This window comes from Leucoraja erinacea, chromosome 19 (genome assembly GCF_028641065.1).
Source record: "Leucoraja erinacea ecotype New England chromosome 19, Leri_hhj_1, whole genome shotgun sequence".
Classification (NCBI taxonomy): domain Eukaryota; kingdom Metazoa; phylum Chordata; class Chondrichthyes; order Rajiformes; family Rajidae; genus Leucoraja; species Leucoraja erinaceus.
The window spans coordinates 39283438-39299847 of NC_073395.1; the positions used below are offsets into that span (position 1 = coordinate 39283438).

General features: G+C 44.3%; 1 protein-coding gene across 1 annotated transcript in view; it reads right to left on the reverse strand.

Moving 5' to 3' along the window:
• The window catches only part of tes (testis derived transcript (3 LIM domains)), a 64950-nt gene that overhangs the window by 21626 nt on the left and 26914 nt on the right, over positions 1-16410 (reverse strand). The window contains exons 3-4 of the mRNA XM_055650869.1: positions 2429-2681; positions 1516-1839 (exon numbers count right to left, since the gene is read on the reverse strand). Coding sequence (XP_055506844.1) covers positions 1516-1839; positions 2429-2681 — 577 coding nt within the window. The remainder of the gene's footprint in view (positions 1-1515; positions 1840-2428; positions 2682-16410) is intronic.

Sequence of the window (16410 nt, forward strand, 5' to 3'; positions counted from 1 at the left end):
TAATGACATTCTTCCTAAAACTGACCAAAACTGAACACAATGCTCCGAATACAAACTCACCAACATGTTGTACGACTAACATAACATACCAACCTCTATATTCAGTGTCTGCCGAGACCGTTCCCTCCACAACTCCCTGCTTCACTCATCCTTTCTCACCCAAACCATCCCCTCCTGAGGTACCTTCCCCTGCAACCGCAGGAGATGCAACACCTGTCCCTTTACCTCCCCTCTCGACTTTGTCCACGGACCTAGACAGTTCTTTCAGGCGAGTCAGAGGTTCACTTGCACCTCCTCCAACCTCATCTACTGTATCCACTGTTCTAGGTGTGGACTCCTATATATCGGCGAGACTAAGAGCAGACTGGGCGATCGTTTCACTGGACACCTTTGCTCAGCACAGCTTGGCCTACTCGTGATGTCCCGGTTGCCAAGCACTAACTCCCCCTCCCATTCCACACTGACCTTTCTGTCCTGGGCCTCCTCCGCTGTTAGAGTGAGGCCCAACACAAATACGACGAACAGCACCTCATATTTCACTTGGGCATCTTACAACCCAGCAGCATGAAGGTTGATTCTCTCTCCCTCTCGCGTCTTAAATTGGAATGTCAGTTATACTTTACTATGATGCCACTGTTGCGCAGCTGCTAGAGCTGCTGCCTCCACTGCACCCTCGACCTGGGTTCAATACTGACCTCGGGTGCCGCAGTGTGGAGTTTGTACATTCTCCCTGTGACCCATGGGTCTCCTCCAGGTGCTTCCGTTACCTTTGGTATATGGAAGGTACGTGAGTTTTTAGGTTAATTATCCTCTGAAAATTGCCCGAGTGTGTCGGAAGTGGATGCGAATGTGGGATTACATAACTAGCGAAAGGGTGATCAATGGTTAGTGTGGACTCAGTGGGCCAAAGAGCCTGTTTCCATGCTGTATCTCTAAACTAAAGAACAAGCACAAATTTAAGGAGCATCAAAGTGGTAATTATAAGGAATGTTAAATTTGTTTCAGATTTTAAGCATGAAACCTACTATTCACATTTGCAAATCAATTCTTGACATTAACTAGTTAAAATAAAATCAGTCTACATTAGACAAAGATTTACTGTCATTCCTTTTAAGACAATGAGGAAAGTTAAAAATAAAGCAACTTTGCAAACTAGATGGTATCAGAGCATATCATTTATACCCTAATGCCAAAAATACAAGGAAAATAAAATGTAATGTTTCATTTATAAATGCTAATACTTTCAAAATATATATGATTCTAAAAACCTGAATAATAACCCCAATCCCATTGAGAAAATGTACATCTTTGAAGTGGACAAAAGTAGTTGAAAATCCACATAATGTAAAGATATTAATTTCGGTGTTTTTCATAGAAGTGCATTAACATTCAGAAACTAGACACATCATTTATAATTACAAATACAATATAGAACTTGCTCTGGATGCTTTAGCTGTTATATAGTGTTCAAGAGGAAAAAAGTCAACAAAGTTACATCTTAGTTTTCGTACTTACATATTTTGCATCCGGTTGCCCAGCCACTGATCCAACAGCAACTGTTGTACTCCTCTCACCAGCATCATTTTTGTTTGGTTCTTTAGATTGTGCCTCCAATTCATCCGGGAGTTTGACATCACCAACCCCAAGAGCCTCATTCTTGTATTTCTTCACAAACTGCTCCATCTGTTTCACCTCATTAGCAGACAGCTCGTGGCACTTTGCAGGGTCTTGATCATGAGCAGGCAGCTGCTTAACCAACTGCTTCTTGCGATACTGAGCTCCTTCCGAGCCAGCCACTGGTTGCTTCTCCTTTGGTAGCAACTCCATATACCGCACAGCCTTCAAAGGAAGAAATGAGTTGAATTATCAAAGCTTTCCAAGTTTGTGAGTCAGGCAAGATAACTTTTTTCCCTTATTTGCCTCCAAGGAAACACACAGAAGATCCAACAGCTGTCCAAAGGCAAAGTATTTCCCCAACTGAAGTCAGCACGTTTTTAATTAATGATTTTCAAACACCAGATAAAGCAATGAAATAAAAGGGCAGCTGTTGTGATACAAGAACATCTGGGATGGCAAGCAGCCAAAATATGCAGGTTTTCCATATAAAAATGGAGACACATTATTCTGGTATGTAAATACAGATAGACACTTGGATTACGTTTTCATGCATTTTTAATCCAACATTTTGTTTTGAGGTATCTGTGATCACCAGTGCAATTCTATAAATTGAAATCTTACTACCTCATATACTAACCAAAGTTGAACAATCTATAAAAATGGATGCAAACATAAAACCCTGGAGTTTATTTACTTGACAATTTGTTTCTACAGGTTAAAAGTAGTTTGAGAATAAAAACAAATTTTTAATCACATCTTTGAGAATTAATTGAGTTATGCAACATGCGATCAATATTTATCACTCACTTACCAATGCTTGATTTTGGACAGGTGGGGCCCACTCATAGGTGATGGTGTTAAAGGATGCATCCTTCTTGGCAGCTATTGGATTAGTAAGTGTCACGATGTTACGCTTGTAGACGGGGGCTCCATCAGTTTTAAGTTTTGCGATGAGACTCGTGTACTTGGTATCTTCAAAGAGTTTGCCTACTTTCTTGTCTTCTTCAGTGCTGGAAAGGACATCATGTTCTTCTTGACCACACTTACAATTGCGGCAGATCTTTCTGTGAAATTAAAGACCATGCTCAGTTCGGTGAAGTGCAGATTCTAATTATTCCAAATTAAAGATGAAAATACACCAAATTAACCTTGCAAAACTAATGGGAAAAATGTGCCCAGCATAGTGTAATGCCAGAACCGATGCAGCTTCAAATCCAGCACTTTTCCAAATGCTGCTCGGCAACTTTCCTAGTAACTAATTACAAAGTAGAAGCCACGTACCATGTTTCAGACCCTTCAGCTAAATTAGGTCAATAGAGAAGAGAAAAGACTTACAATTAATAAAAGCAAATAAAACACAACAGAAAAAACTTTATATAAAATATGACCAAACGGAGCGTAAATTTTAAACAGCATAAAAGCAATTAAGGAAACACAAAGAATGGGCATCTTTAAATAAAGATGAAAAATGAAAAATTTGATAAATTAATGCTTTAGAAATTTATGAGATGCAAACATCAATATTCAAATAATGCTGTACTTATCTGTACATCAGTTATTACACACTCATTACCAGTACATCTTTTACTTAAACATAAGCAGTTATAAATGACTAATGCCTGGTCTCCACATTAGTAGATGCTCAGCTGTGTGTCAAAAGCATCTTAGAAACCATATTTTTTCTCAAAATCTATTGCATTCTGGCATCAGTTGACATCTAGGAGTGCAGGGATGGCTGCATGAGATTCACAACTAGTGCCCCGATAGGGAACAAAATTATGACATGGACAAGTAAAACGCTTTCTGTTTGATACAAACAGCCAGCAAATAACTGCTGGAGGTATGGAATCTTTAAAGTCAACAATTGTTAACAAAATCATAAACAATTCCTCTTTATCTCACTTTCCTTAAGGGCCTGTCCCACCTGGGCGTCATTTGCGCCTCATTTACGCAACATAATTTACGCGTCATGATGCGCGCATGGCGCGTGGTGAGGAGTGGTGGCGTAGGCAGGGTAGCGCGCGGCGCCACAGGATTTTGGGATTCACAAAATCTTTACGCGCTACCAGCGCAAATTACGCCCAAATGCGACAGGCCCTTAATAGTGCTGTGTTAATAGCTGGACCTTTGGAAAATCATTGTTCCATTGTTTTAATTAATCTGAATAAAAATGGCACTGTGTCCAAATTGTATTTGTGCCACTTGGACCTTCCAGATAAAACTGCTGTTGGATTTTAAACAAAAACAGAAACCACAACTCGATCTCTTTAGATATATTTGTGCAGAAGTGGCATTGCACAGCTACCTGGGATTTTCCACTTCAGCGACATTGCACAGCTACCTGGGATTTTCCACTTATGGATATAAGAATAACAAGATGCCTGGATAATGCTTACTTCACTGAGTTATATACAGTTTCAGCATTGGCTGGTTGGTTGGCGAGTGGCAAGCTCACCAGCTCACTGTCCAAAGAGGAAAGTAGGAAGGACCCCCCCCCCCCCCGATGTCATTGTGTCAAAGTCATAGCCCCCGGCTGGCGATGGCGATCTAAACCTCCGCGGCCATTATAGCCCAATCGGGTGGTACGAGGTCGCACACCGGGTCTTGGTGTTAGAGCCCCCGGCGTGCGCTCGCAGAGTCCCGCGGCCATTCCAAGCCGCGTGGGGCAGTGGTGTCAGGCCCCGCTCCAGGAGCTCTTCGCCCCCGCAACTCGGGCGGGAGAAGGAGAAGTCGCCGCCACATCTGTATGGCCTTTTCAAAGCGGTCTCCCCCCAGGGAGCCGTGGGCTCCCGGCGCCGTCGTCCACAGACAGTGTAGAGAGCCTCCGACTCTTACGCAAGCAGCAGACAACTAAAGCACTCAGCAACAGCATCACCAGCAGCAGCGCTTCCTCATCTAGCGCTGGACCCGGCCAGCTCCGCGACGGCAACGGTGAGGAGTCGGCACCTGACACGATGAGTCAGAACCTGTCAAGAGGCCGCTCCTCGTTGCGGCCTCAACGACGCCTGAGACCCGACGATGAAAAAAAGGTCGGGTCTCCAGTGCAGGGAGAGATTTAAAAAGTTTCCCCCCACCCCCCCCCCCCCCCCCCCACACCCCCACCCCCCCACACACACACCCCAACGAAAAAAATAACAAACACTACATAAAACACAGACAAAAATAATAAAAACGCGGACAGGCTGCAGGGGCCGCTGCTGGCCAGAGCCGCGCCGCCTACCGGAAATAATTATGGATATAAGAATAACAAGATGCCTGGATAATGCTTACTTCACTGAGTTATATACAGTTTCAGCATTGGCTGGTTGGTTGGCGAGTGGCAAGCTCACCAGCTCACTGTCCAAAGAGGAAAGTAGGAAGGACAGCTTCAGAGAATTCTGTTTTATTGTGTACAATTAATTTAATTTAAAAACTTCGGTCAAATCTAAACCTTCGTAATCAGTATAGCACCAATCAGTAGGTACACCATCAAAGAAGGTTCAATGTCTCAACCACTGGCAAGGGAGACCTGTTGCAAGAAAATGTCCGAAGGGTTTTGACCCAATACGCCAACTATTCTTTCTGTCCCGAGATGCTGTCTGACCCGCTGAGTTACTCCAGCTGTTTGTGTCTATCTTCGCAGGAATAAGAAGTATCTGTATGGTCCAGGCTGGCTCTTTGAAAGCTTTTTGAAATGCACGAGGCTCCTAACTAGGTTCTCAACAGTGTAAGAATGGAGAAATTACGCAAGCTGCAGACAACTAAAGGCAACTCAACTAACACTGGTGAACCTGTAACTCAATGGCTTCAACATCTAGCGCTGTAAACCAGACCAGTGGGGATGAAAGAAGTGGGAGAGGAGTCTGGAGAACACGATGAGAACAGAACCATCAAGAATGGTGGGATGAAAGATGCGGGAATGAAAATCCAAGATGAATGCAAGAATGGGTCAAATGAACGGAAACAGTGGGATGGAAGAAGTGTAAAAACTAATCTGGGAGCTGCATCAGCTAGGTAGTTGGCTGGCACTTTGTTTGATTATCCTTTAAGTCAGAGAATAGTTTAAACCAAGCCGTGTTTATTTCATAGAGATATCTGCTTTACTGCCCATTTAAACAATTCTTAAAATGACAAAAAGCACTATAACCACTTGATGCTCACGAGCGTGGATTTTCAAAGTTTACTTTATTGCTATTATATATTTAAAGATTCCATTAAGCTGGAAAGAGTGCAGAGGTGATGTACGAAGATGCTGCCAGGACTTGTGGGACTGAGCTAAGGGAGAGATTAGGCAGGCCAGGACTTTACTCTTTCAAGTAAAGTGATCAACTTGTGAGGGAATAGGGTGATTGGGCAGAGTGTTTTTCTCTGGGCATATAAGCATAAGACAGTGTCATGTTTTGCTTTAAAGCCAAACTGGTTATTTGTGGAGTTAACAAACTCATTTATTCTGTCCAGCAGAACTCTTTCTAAAACCTTTGACAGTTTGCTGGCTAAAGCTATGGGCCTGTAATTATTTAGGCTGCCTACTTTACCAGCTTTGTCCTTAATGACCGGCACTAACAGAACAGACAACATTGTGCCTGGTAACAAGCCATGAATCATAAAGCCAGTAAAACAATTAGCAAGGAGAGGAGCTATCCTCATAGTCGCATACTTAAGATAGGCATACTTATATATATCTTGGATGTAAACATTGATGGTTCGTTTAGTAAATTTGCCGATGACACCAAGGGTTGCTAGGGTTGTGGACTGTCCAGGAGTTATGGACTTGGACCACAAGATCCCTCTGTACATCAATGTTGTTGAGGGTCATGCCATTAATCGTGTATTTCCCCCTTACATTTGACCAAACGCAACACCTCACCAACACTTGCATGGCTTAGACTCCATCTGCCGTTTCTCTGCCCATTTTGGTAGTTGGTCATTATCCCACTGTGTACATTGACAGCCTTCCTCACAGTCCCTGACCACAGCAATCTTGGTGTGATCTGTAAACTTACTAACCAACCCATGTGTGTTTATGCCCAAGTCATTTATATATAAATGACAACAGCAGCAGTCCGAGCACAGATCCCTGCAAGATTCAACTGGTCACTGACGTCCAGTCTGAATATTGTCCCTCCATCACAACCCTCTATCTTCCATCAGTAAGCTATTTCCTAATCTATACAATCAAGTCACTATTAAGAAACAAAGAACTGCATGCTGGTTAAGGTCATAATTGATAGGAGCAGAATTAGGCCATTCGGCCCATCAAGTCCACTGCCATTCAATCATGGCTGATCTATCTCTCCCATCTAACCACAATCTCCTGCCTTCTCCCCATAACCCCCGACACTCCTACTAATCAATAAACCATCTATCTTTGCCTTAAAAGTATTCACTGACTTGGCCTCCACAGTCTTCTGTGGCAAAGAATTCCAGATTCACCACCCTCTGACTAACAAATTCCTCCTCATCTCTGACCTAAGCGAACGTCCTTTAATTCTGAGGCTATGACCTCTGGTCCTAGACTCTCCCACTAGTGGAAATATCCTCTCCACATCCACTCCATCCAAGCCTTTCACTATTCTGTACATTTCAATGAAGTCCCCTCTCATTCTTCTAAACTCCAGTGAGCCCTCAAATACTCATCATATGTTAACCCATTCATACCTGGGATCATTCTTATAAACCTCCACTGGACCCTCTCCAGAGCCAGCACATCCTTCTACAGGGGTGGTGCCCAAAATTGCTCAAAATACTCGGAATGTGGCCTGACTAGCACCTTGTAGAGTCTCAGCATTACATCCCTGTTTATGTATTCTAGCCCTCTTGAAATAAATGCTAGCATTGCGTTTGTCTTTTTTACGACCAACTCGATTTGCAGATTAACTTTTTAAGAATCCTACACCAGCACTCCCAAATCCCTTTCCACCTCCAATTTCTAGTTTCTCTCCCCATTTGGAAAATAGTCTACACCTTTATTCCTACTCCACATTTTGCTACACTATCTTCCATCTGCAACTTCTCTGCCTTCTCTCCCAAACTGTCCAAGTCCTTCTGCAGAGTCCTTGCTTCCTCTACACTACATGCCCCTCCACCTATTTTCATATCATCCACAAACTTGGCCACAAAGCCTTCAATCCCCTCATCCAAATCATGGGAACGTGAAGAGTAGCGGCCCCAGCACCGAGCCCTGCGGAACTCCGCTTGTCTCTGGCAGCCAACCACTCTTTGTCTTTTGCGGTTAGCACACAAAAGGATAAAAAGTGTTGGAGAAACTCAACAGGTCAGGTTGCATCTCTGAAGAACCAGGGGGGGTGATGTTCAGGCAGAGACCTTCAGGCTGACGTTTCAGGTCGAGGTTCTTACTGCAGTACTTTGTACTCCGGAGATTCTGACTGACCTGCTGAGTAACAGGCCTTTCTCACGGGGCGACTTGACGCAAGATGTAACCAGAGTGAAGTGGTCGTGGTCTAGCACAATATCACACGATATAACGGGGGGTAGACAAAGAGTTCCCACGGTACTCGGCATTTCTGTTATTTGTGCGAGTGACTTGTCCGTCTCCCGAGCTTTCTCGTTAAATCTTGAATGACATTGTAAACTGTCAAGTGTAATTAAATCATCACGTGGCACAAATGATGGGGGGGAGAGAAATGAGGGGAGACATATATACACACACAAAGCAGAGTTTTACTGTGCATGTGGGAGACACAGATGGACTGAGCACAGTATCTCGGTCTTACTGTGTGTGGGAGAGGGGGTGAAAGAGACGTACACTCACAGAGTCTCTCAGCCTGTGTGAGAGGGAGGGAGGGAGAGAGAGAGGCACACACAAGGTGGATGTGAAATCTCACCTGCCTGTTTCAATGACAGACACCCGCCGCCAGTAAATGAAGACACCCCCATCTGTCTCCCCCTCCTCGACTCCCCCACCTTTCCCTCCCAACTCCAGTCCCGTCCCGACCCCCTGGGAAACTGAAGGGAGCAACAATTAACTGCTGCCTGCCCACTGAGTTAAAGAGTTCCCATGGTAGTTTGACGATGTTAGTTGCGCCCAAGTTTAAATTTCCAACGTGTGTTTCAGAGTAAAGAGTCAGCGCAGAATCCTTGATAATCAAAAACTGTCTGAATCAGCAAGTTAGACACAAAATGCTGGAGTAACTCAGCGGGCCAAGCAGCATCTCTGGAGAAAAGGAATAGATTCCATTTTTGATCGGGCCCCTTCTTCGGGATGATTGTAGGGGGGAACTGGAAGCAAGAAAAGACCGGGACATATCAGGGCCAACAAGAGATGACCTCAGCAGGGTATTTTGAAGAGGGGTCCCGACCCGAAATGCGGGACCTTTCAGTAAAGTCCCTTTTAAAGATTATAATTATTTTCTTGAATCTCATTAACATAACTCATGAATAAGTTGATGTCCATATGCGGATGCAAATCTTTATTTTTTAAATTCAATCCCACAGAAGACAATTTTTACTCGCCTCCTGTCCCCTCTGTCCAGCTTCCGGGTTCACCGTTCGCAGGAGTTCCCACGGTACACGCAAGAGTCAGTACGGATATCGCACTGGCCACTACGTGCATATAATGTTGCAATGTTCAACCACAAGTGTACAAGTGACTCTTGGAGAAATTCAAGCTTGTTTGAATTTTCTCCTGAGTCACCAAGTTACACGAGTACCTGCCGTTAGCGCCACGGTGGTCCACGAATGCCGTACGGTTATCGCAAGAGGTTCCCACGATGTTCAACTATGGTTAACTCTTGCGTCAAGTCGCCCCGTGAGAAAGGGGTTTAACTCCAGCACTTTGTGTCCATTTGTGCTTTAACCAGCATCTACAGTTCTTTGTATTGGCAGTTTGTTTAACTGCTCTGCTGCAAAATCTCCTCAAGATATGCATACTTTGAAGAAGGGTTTCTCCTCCAAGGGTGAAGAAGGACCTCGACCCAAAACATCACTTATTTATGTTTCCCAGTGGTGTTGCCAGACCTGCTGAGTTACTCAAGCACACAAGTCAGTATAAAACAAGGGCATCTTAATCTTCTGGATCAGCCTACATGGGGGGGATTTTATTAAATGCCTTACTAAAAGCCATCCAGCCAACATATACTCCCCAACCCTTATTGATTACCTTCATCACCTTCTCAAAAAGCTCAAAGATGTGCAGGGTAAGGAGTTGTTTTTATCCAGAGGGTGGTGAGTGACTGAACAAACTGTTAGGAGCAGTGCCAGAGGCAGATATGATAGTGGCATTCGAAAGGCTTTTGGATAGGCATATGGATACATGCAGAATGAAGGGATATGGATTATGTGCAGACAGATAAGAGTTGGTCTTGGGATAATGTTAAGCACGGACATTGTGGGCTGAAGGGCCTGTTCCTGGGTTGTACTGTTCTATGTCCTGTGGAAATAAAGTAAATATTTTGCAAGTCAGATATAATCTGAAGAGAGAAAAAAAAGTTAATGTTTCACGTCAAAGACCTTACTTACATTTGAACTAGCAACAAGCAATCAACCAGAAGAGGTCTGTAGACGGGTCACGAACTGAAACGTCACCTATTCCTTTCCTACAGATATACTGTCTGACCCGTTGAGTTACTCCAATTTTCTGTGTCTATCTCCAGTTTAAACCAGCATCTGCAGTTCCTCCTTCCTGCACACTGAAGAGTTAGCTATCGTTCTCTCTGCTATGTAACCTGAGCCGATGAGCATTGATAGAATCTTGGCTTTTACTTCAGATCTCTGATGTTTTGACTTTACCCAGTTACTACACAAGGTTATAGAACAGAGAAACAGGCCCGTTGGCCCAACTTTGCATGCCGGCCTAGTTGCCTAACTGAGGTAATCCCACTTCCCCAAAAGTGGTACCCTACATTTTTTTTGTCAAACTTAACATCGGAGAAATATTACAGAACTCAGAAAGGATACAAATAAGTGCTGATTTAATGAGACCAATGGAAAATTTACTCTTGTACTTTATGAAGTACCTCTTCCTTTCCAATGTTTTGTTCAATACTTCACACATCTAATAATGCAAATAAATCTAGGCCATTAGTATGAAAAGTGTCTTCAGCTCTCTTCAACTGGTCTTGTTGTAGCAGTCTGTGATTTACAGTTCACAAGTGGTATTGCATTGCCTTGTGCTGAATGCAGCTTGAGAATTTTGCCTTTAGTTAGGCAGAACATGTAGCCTGAAGCTGACGACAATGTCTAAATAGTAACAGTCACATTTTGATAGCTTCTCCCACAATGGAAAAGTAAACTATTGCGGTTTAAATTTTCTGCAACATTTCAGGTACCATTTTTGTGGTTTCACAAAACTCAATTTAAACATCCACAGAACTGGCTCGATGGGTTGTGAAAGGGGCCAATGTAATAAGATATATTAAAATATACATTGTAGTTGCAAACACTGAATGCAGTATTACCTTCCAAAGGAGTATTCTAAACAGCCACTCACCTGGCTTACTCACAGCAATTCACATTGGGATTCATTGGCAAAGTATTCAAACATATGCGAGTGCGTGTATATGATGCACACTGAACGTTTTTTTTCTTGTTTATTATATTGTTTACATGTTCGGTTGTGCTGCTGCAAGTTAGAATTTCATTCTTCTATCTGGGACATATGGCAATGAAACACTCTTGACTCTGCATCAGCAACAGGAATTGTTTACACAAAAAGCTGGAGTAACTCAGCGGGTGAGAGCTAGAAACCATCTCCATTACAGGAAACAGACTATTGACCGACATCTACTACAAACCTACTGACTCCCATAGCTATCTTCACTACACTTCTTCCCACCTTGCTCCCTGTAAAGACTCTATCCCCTACTTCCAATTCCTCCATCTACGGTGCATCTGCATTATTATGGGGAACAAGGAAATGGCAGACGAGTTGAACAGGTACTTTGGATCCATCTTCACTAAGGAGGACACAAACAATCTCCCTAATGTACTAGTGGACAGAGGATCTAGGGTGACGGAGGAACTGAAGGAAATTCACACTAGTCAGGAAATGGTGTTGGGTAGACCGATGGGATTGAAGGCTGATAAATCCCCAGGGCCTGATGGTCTGCATCCCAGGGTACTTAAGGAAGTGGCTCCAGAAATCGTAGACGCATTGGTGATCATTTTCCAATGTTCTATAGACTCAGGATCCGTTCCTGTGGATTGGAGGGTAGCTAATGTTATCCCACTTTTTAAAGAAAGGCAGGAGGGAGAAAACAGGGAATTATAGACCAGTTAGCCTGACATTGGTGGTGGGGAAGATGCTGGAGTCAATTATAAAAGATGAGATAGCCGCACATTTGGATAGCAGTAACAGGATCGGTCAGAGTCAGCATGGATTTACGAAGGGGAAATCATGCTTAACTAATCTGGAATTTTTTGAGGAGGTAACTAGGAAAATGGACAAGGGAGAGCCAGTGGATGTAGTGTACCTGGACTTTCAGAAAGCATTTCAGAAAGTATTGTACACTGACAACGACAATTAAAGTTGAATCTGTTCTGATGTGATCTGATAAGGTCCCACAAAGGAGATTAGTGGCAAAATTAGAGCACATGGTATTGGGGGTAGAGTGCTGACATGGATAGAAAATTGTTTGGTAGACAGGAAACAAAGAGTAGGGATTAACAGGTCCCTTTCAGAATGGCAGGCAGTGACTAGTGGGGAATAGCAAGGCTCGGTGCTGGGACCGCAGCTATTTACAATATACATTAATGATTTAGATGAAGGGATTAAAAGGGATTAGCAAAATTGCAGATGACACAAAGCTGGATGGCAGTGTGATCTGTGAAGAGGATGCTATGAAAATGCAGGGTGACTTGGACAGGTTGGGTGAGTGGGCAGATGCATGGCAGATGCAGTTTAATGTGGATAAATGTGAGGTTATCCACTTTGGTGGCAAAAACAGGAAGGCAGATTAATATCTAAATGGAGTCAAGTTGTGAAAAAGGGAAGTACAACGGGATCTGGGGGTCCTTGTTCATCAGTCATTGAAAGTAAGCATGCAGGTACAGCAAGCAGTGAAGAAAACGAATGGCATGTTGGCCGTCATAACAAGAGGAATCAAATGTAGGAGCAAAGAGATCCTTCTGCAGTTTTACAAAGACCTAGTGAGACCACACCTGGAGTATTGTGCGCAGTTTTGGTCTCCCAATTTTAGGAAGGACATTCTTGCTATCGAGGGAGTGCTGCGTAGGTTTACAAGGTTAATTCCTGGGATGGCGGGACTGTTATATGCTGAGAGAATGGAGCGGCTGGGCATACAAGAGTTTAGAAGGATGAGAGGAATATCCTATTGAAACATACAAGATTATTAAGGGTTTGGAAACACTAGAGGCAGGAAACATGTTCCCGAAGGTACACAAAATTGCTGGAGAAACTCGGCCCGAAACGTCGCCGATTTTCTTCGCTCCATAGATGCTGCTGCACCGCTGAGTTTCTCCAGCAATTTTGTGTACCTTCGATCTTCCAGCATCTGCAGTTCCTTCTTGAACACAAACATGTTCCCGATGTTGGGGGAGCCCAGAACCAGAGCCAGCAGTTTAAGAATAAGGGGCAAGCCATTTAGAATGGAGATGATGAAACACTTTTTCTCACAGAGAGTTGTGAGTCTGTGGAATCCTCAGCCTCAGAGGAGGCTGGTTCTCTGGATGCTTTCAAGAGAGCTAGATAGGGCTCTTAAAGATAATGATGTCAAGGGATATGGAGAGTAGGCAGGAATGGGGTATTGATTGTGGATGATCAGCCTTGATCACATCGAAGGGCCGAATGGCCTACTCCAGCATCTATTGTCTATTGTCTATGCCCAGGATGAGGTGTTCCATAGCAGGGCATCGGAGATGTCCTCATTCTTTAGGGAACGGGGGTTTCCCACTTCCATTATAGTTGAGGCTCTCACTAGGGTCTCCTCAATATCTCGTAGCTCCGCTCATGCTCCCCATCCCCCCACACATAACAAGGACAGAGTCCCCCTTGTCCTCACCTTCCACCCCATCAGCTGTCGCATTCAGCATTCTCTGGATGCTTTCAAGAGAGCTAGATAGGGCTCTTAAAGATAACGATGTCAAGGGATATGGGGAGTAGGATTATAATCCTCCAACATTTTCGCCACCTCCAACAGGATCCCACTACTGGCCACATCTTCCCATCTCCACCCCTTTCTGTTTTGTTTGCCACTGAGACCATTCCCTCAGTAACTCCCTGGTCAACTCGTCCTTCCCACCCAAACTACTTCCTCCCCAGGCACTTTCCCCTGAGACCGCAGGAGATGCAACACCGGTCCCTTTACCTCCCCCCTCAATCCCATTCAAAGATCCACACAGTCTTTCCAGGTGAGGCAGAGGTTCACTTGCACCTCCTCCAACCTCATCTACTGTATCCACTGTTCCAGGTGTCAACTTCTCTACATCGGCGAGACCAAGTGCAGGCTCAGCAATCGTTTCGCACAACACCTCTGCTCAGTCCGTCTTAACCGACCTGATCTCCCGGTGGCTCAGTCAGCACTTTAACTCCCCCTCCCATTCCCAATCTGACCTGGGCCTCCTCCATTGTCAGAGTGAGGCCCAGCGCAAATTGGAAGAACAGCACCTCATATTTCGCTTGGGTAGTTTACACCCCAGCGGTATGAACATTGACTTCTCTAACTTCAGATAGCCCCTGCTTTCCCTCTCCATCCCCTCATCCTTCCCAGTTCTCCCACTAGTCTTACTGTCTCCACCTACATTCTATCTTTGTCCAAGAAACTTCACCCATTCCTTCTCTCCAGAGATGCTGCCTGTCCCGCTGTGTTACTCCAGCATTTTGTGCTTACCTTCGATTTTACCAACATCTGCAGTTCTTTCTTACACAGGACTTGTGTTACTGCATTTCCATCAGAACAAGTCCCAATCCCAGAATCAGGCTGGATGCCATAACAGCATTAATTATAGCTATAACTCCATCCCCAACAAACATACAAAGTGGCTGAAAACGGGCAATGATATTTTCCTCTTGCACAGTTGGGTCAGCGAGAGCAACTCCAAGATAATGCTGAGAATTCCAGCAAGACAGGGGTCCAGAGCTGGAATGTTTCAGAGTCCATATTACATCACGTATTGGCCTCAGTCTTAGAGATAGGAGATGCTGTCAATTCTGGTTGGAATTACGAACCTCAGTCAGTCAAAAAATCAGCCCACACAAAAAAAACGCACACGGGCTGCAGAGGCCGCTGCTGACGAGAGTCGCGCCGCCTACATCACACAGATGTAGGTTAGTTACATGGAGGGAGACGGCTTAGGGAGGGTGTTTAGGGAAGGTCCAGGCCTTGCCCAAGGTTATCAAGTGAGTAGCAAACAAAAGTGTATACATGCAATAGAGAGGAACTGGAGGAACACTGACATCAAAGAGAGATGGTGGGATATGGACAATAATTAAAAATATTGAAACCGAGGTGCTGAGGAGAATACTGTGACTTGGTGTGTGTTGATGACCGCAATTTGGATGAGATCTCATTTGTGTCTAGTGGAAGGTGAGAAGCTACACAGAGCAGTACAAGAATTGCCACAAAGAAAAGACGCAAAATAACTCAGCAGGTCAGGCAGAATTTTTGGAGAATATGGATAGGTGACATTTCGTGTTCAGGCCCTGGACCTAAAATGTAGAAGAGCTCGACCATAAACGTCACCTATCCATGTTCTCCGGAGATGGTGCCTGACCCACTGAGTTACTCCAGTGCTTTGTTTCTTTCTTCGTATACCAGATTCTGCAGTTCCTTGTTTCTATGAGAATAGTCTAGAGGCTTTGATGAAAGATTCAAAAACTGAGGAGCTTTGGATGGGGCAGTCAGGCACTGCAAGAGATGCACGGCCATGGATTTGGATGGATGTATTTGTAATATTAACAACTTATTCTATGGGCAACAATGACACCTTAATAAACAGTTGGCTCCTGCCTCAGACCATTGCCAAAGTGGAATGGAATCAATGGGCAACATATGCAGTTGCCATGCACACTGAAGACAATGGTCTTGGTCTTCCCAACATTCGATGGAAAGCAATTTCAGTTTATCTAGTCCTGGGTGTTGGACAAGCAGACTGACTATGAGGCAGCATATGGATCAGGTGCCAAAGCAGAATTGGAAAATGGTGGTCCATCAGGTCCAGGTGACTTATCCACCTTCAGATCTTTCAGCTTCCCAAGAACCTTCTCCTTAGTAATAGCAACCTCCGCTAACTTCTGTTCCTGACTTGAATTTCAGGCATGTTGCTGGTGTCTCTCTTACAGTTCAGGCCCTCAGGTCCTGGTAAAATCCCTGTGAAAATTCTCTGTGCCCTCTCCAGCTTAACAGCATCTTTCAGAAAGCAGTGCGATCAAAACAGAACACAAAACTGGCCTCACTATAGTCATTATAACTGTAACATAACACCCCATCTTCTATACTCAATTCCTTGCCTGATGTCCCAAAAGCCTTCTTATAATATTCACTACAATATTCACTTGTAATACAATATTCAACCTCTCCCTGGACAAGTCCGTGGTCGCTGCCTGCTTCAAAAGATGTACCGGTACCTAAAAATTCCTCCCCAGCTTGTCTGAATGACTACCGTCCGGTGGCCCTCACCTCGGTAGTCATGAAATGCTTTGAGAAGCTGGTCAAGAAACACATCTGCGCCTTCCTCCCTCGCAACATGGACCCGTTACAGTTCGTATACAGTCCGAATAGATCCACGGACGATGCGGTCTCCCAGGTTTTGCACACCGCTCTCTCTCATCTTGGCAAGAAGGGGGGCTACGTGAGAATGCTGTTCATAGTTCAGCCTTCAACACGATAGTCCCCACCG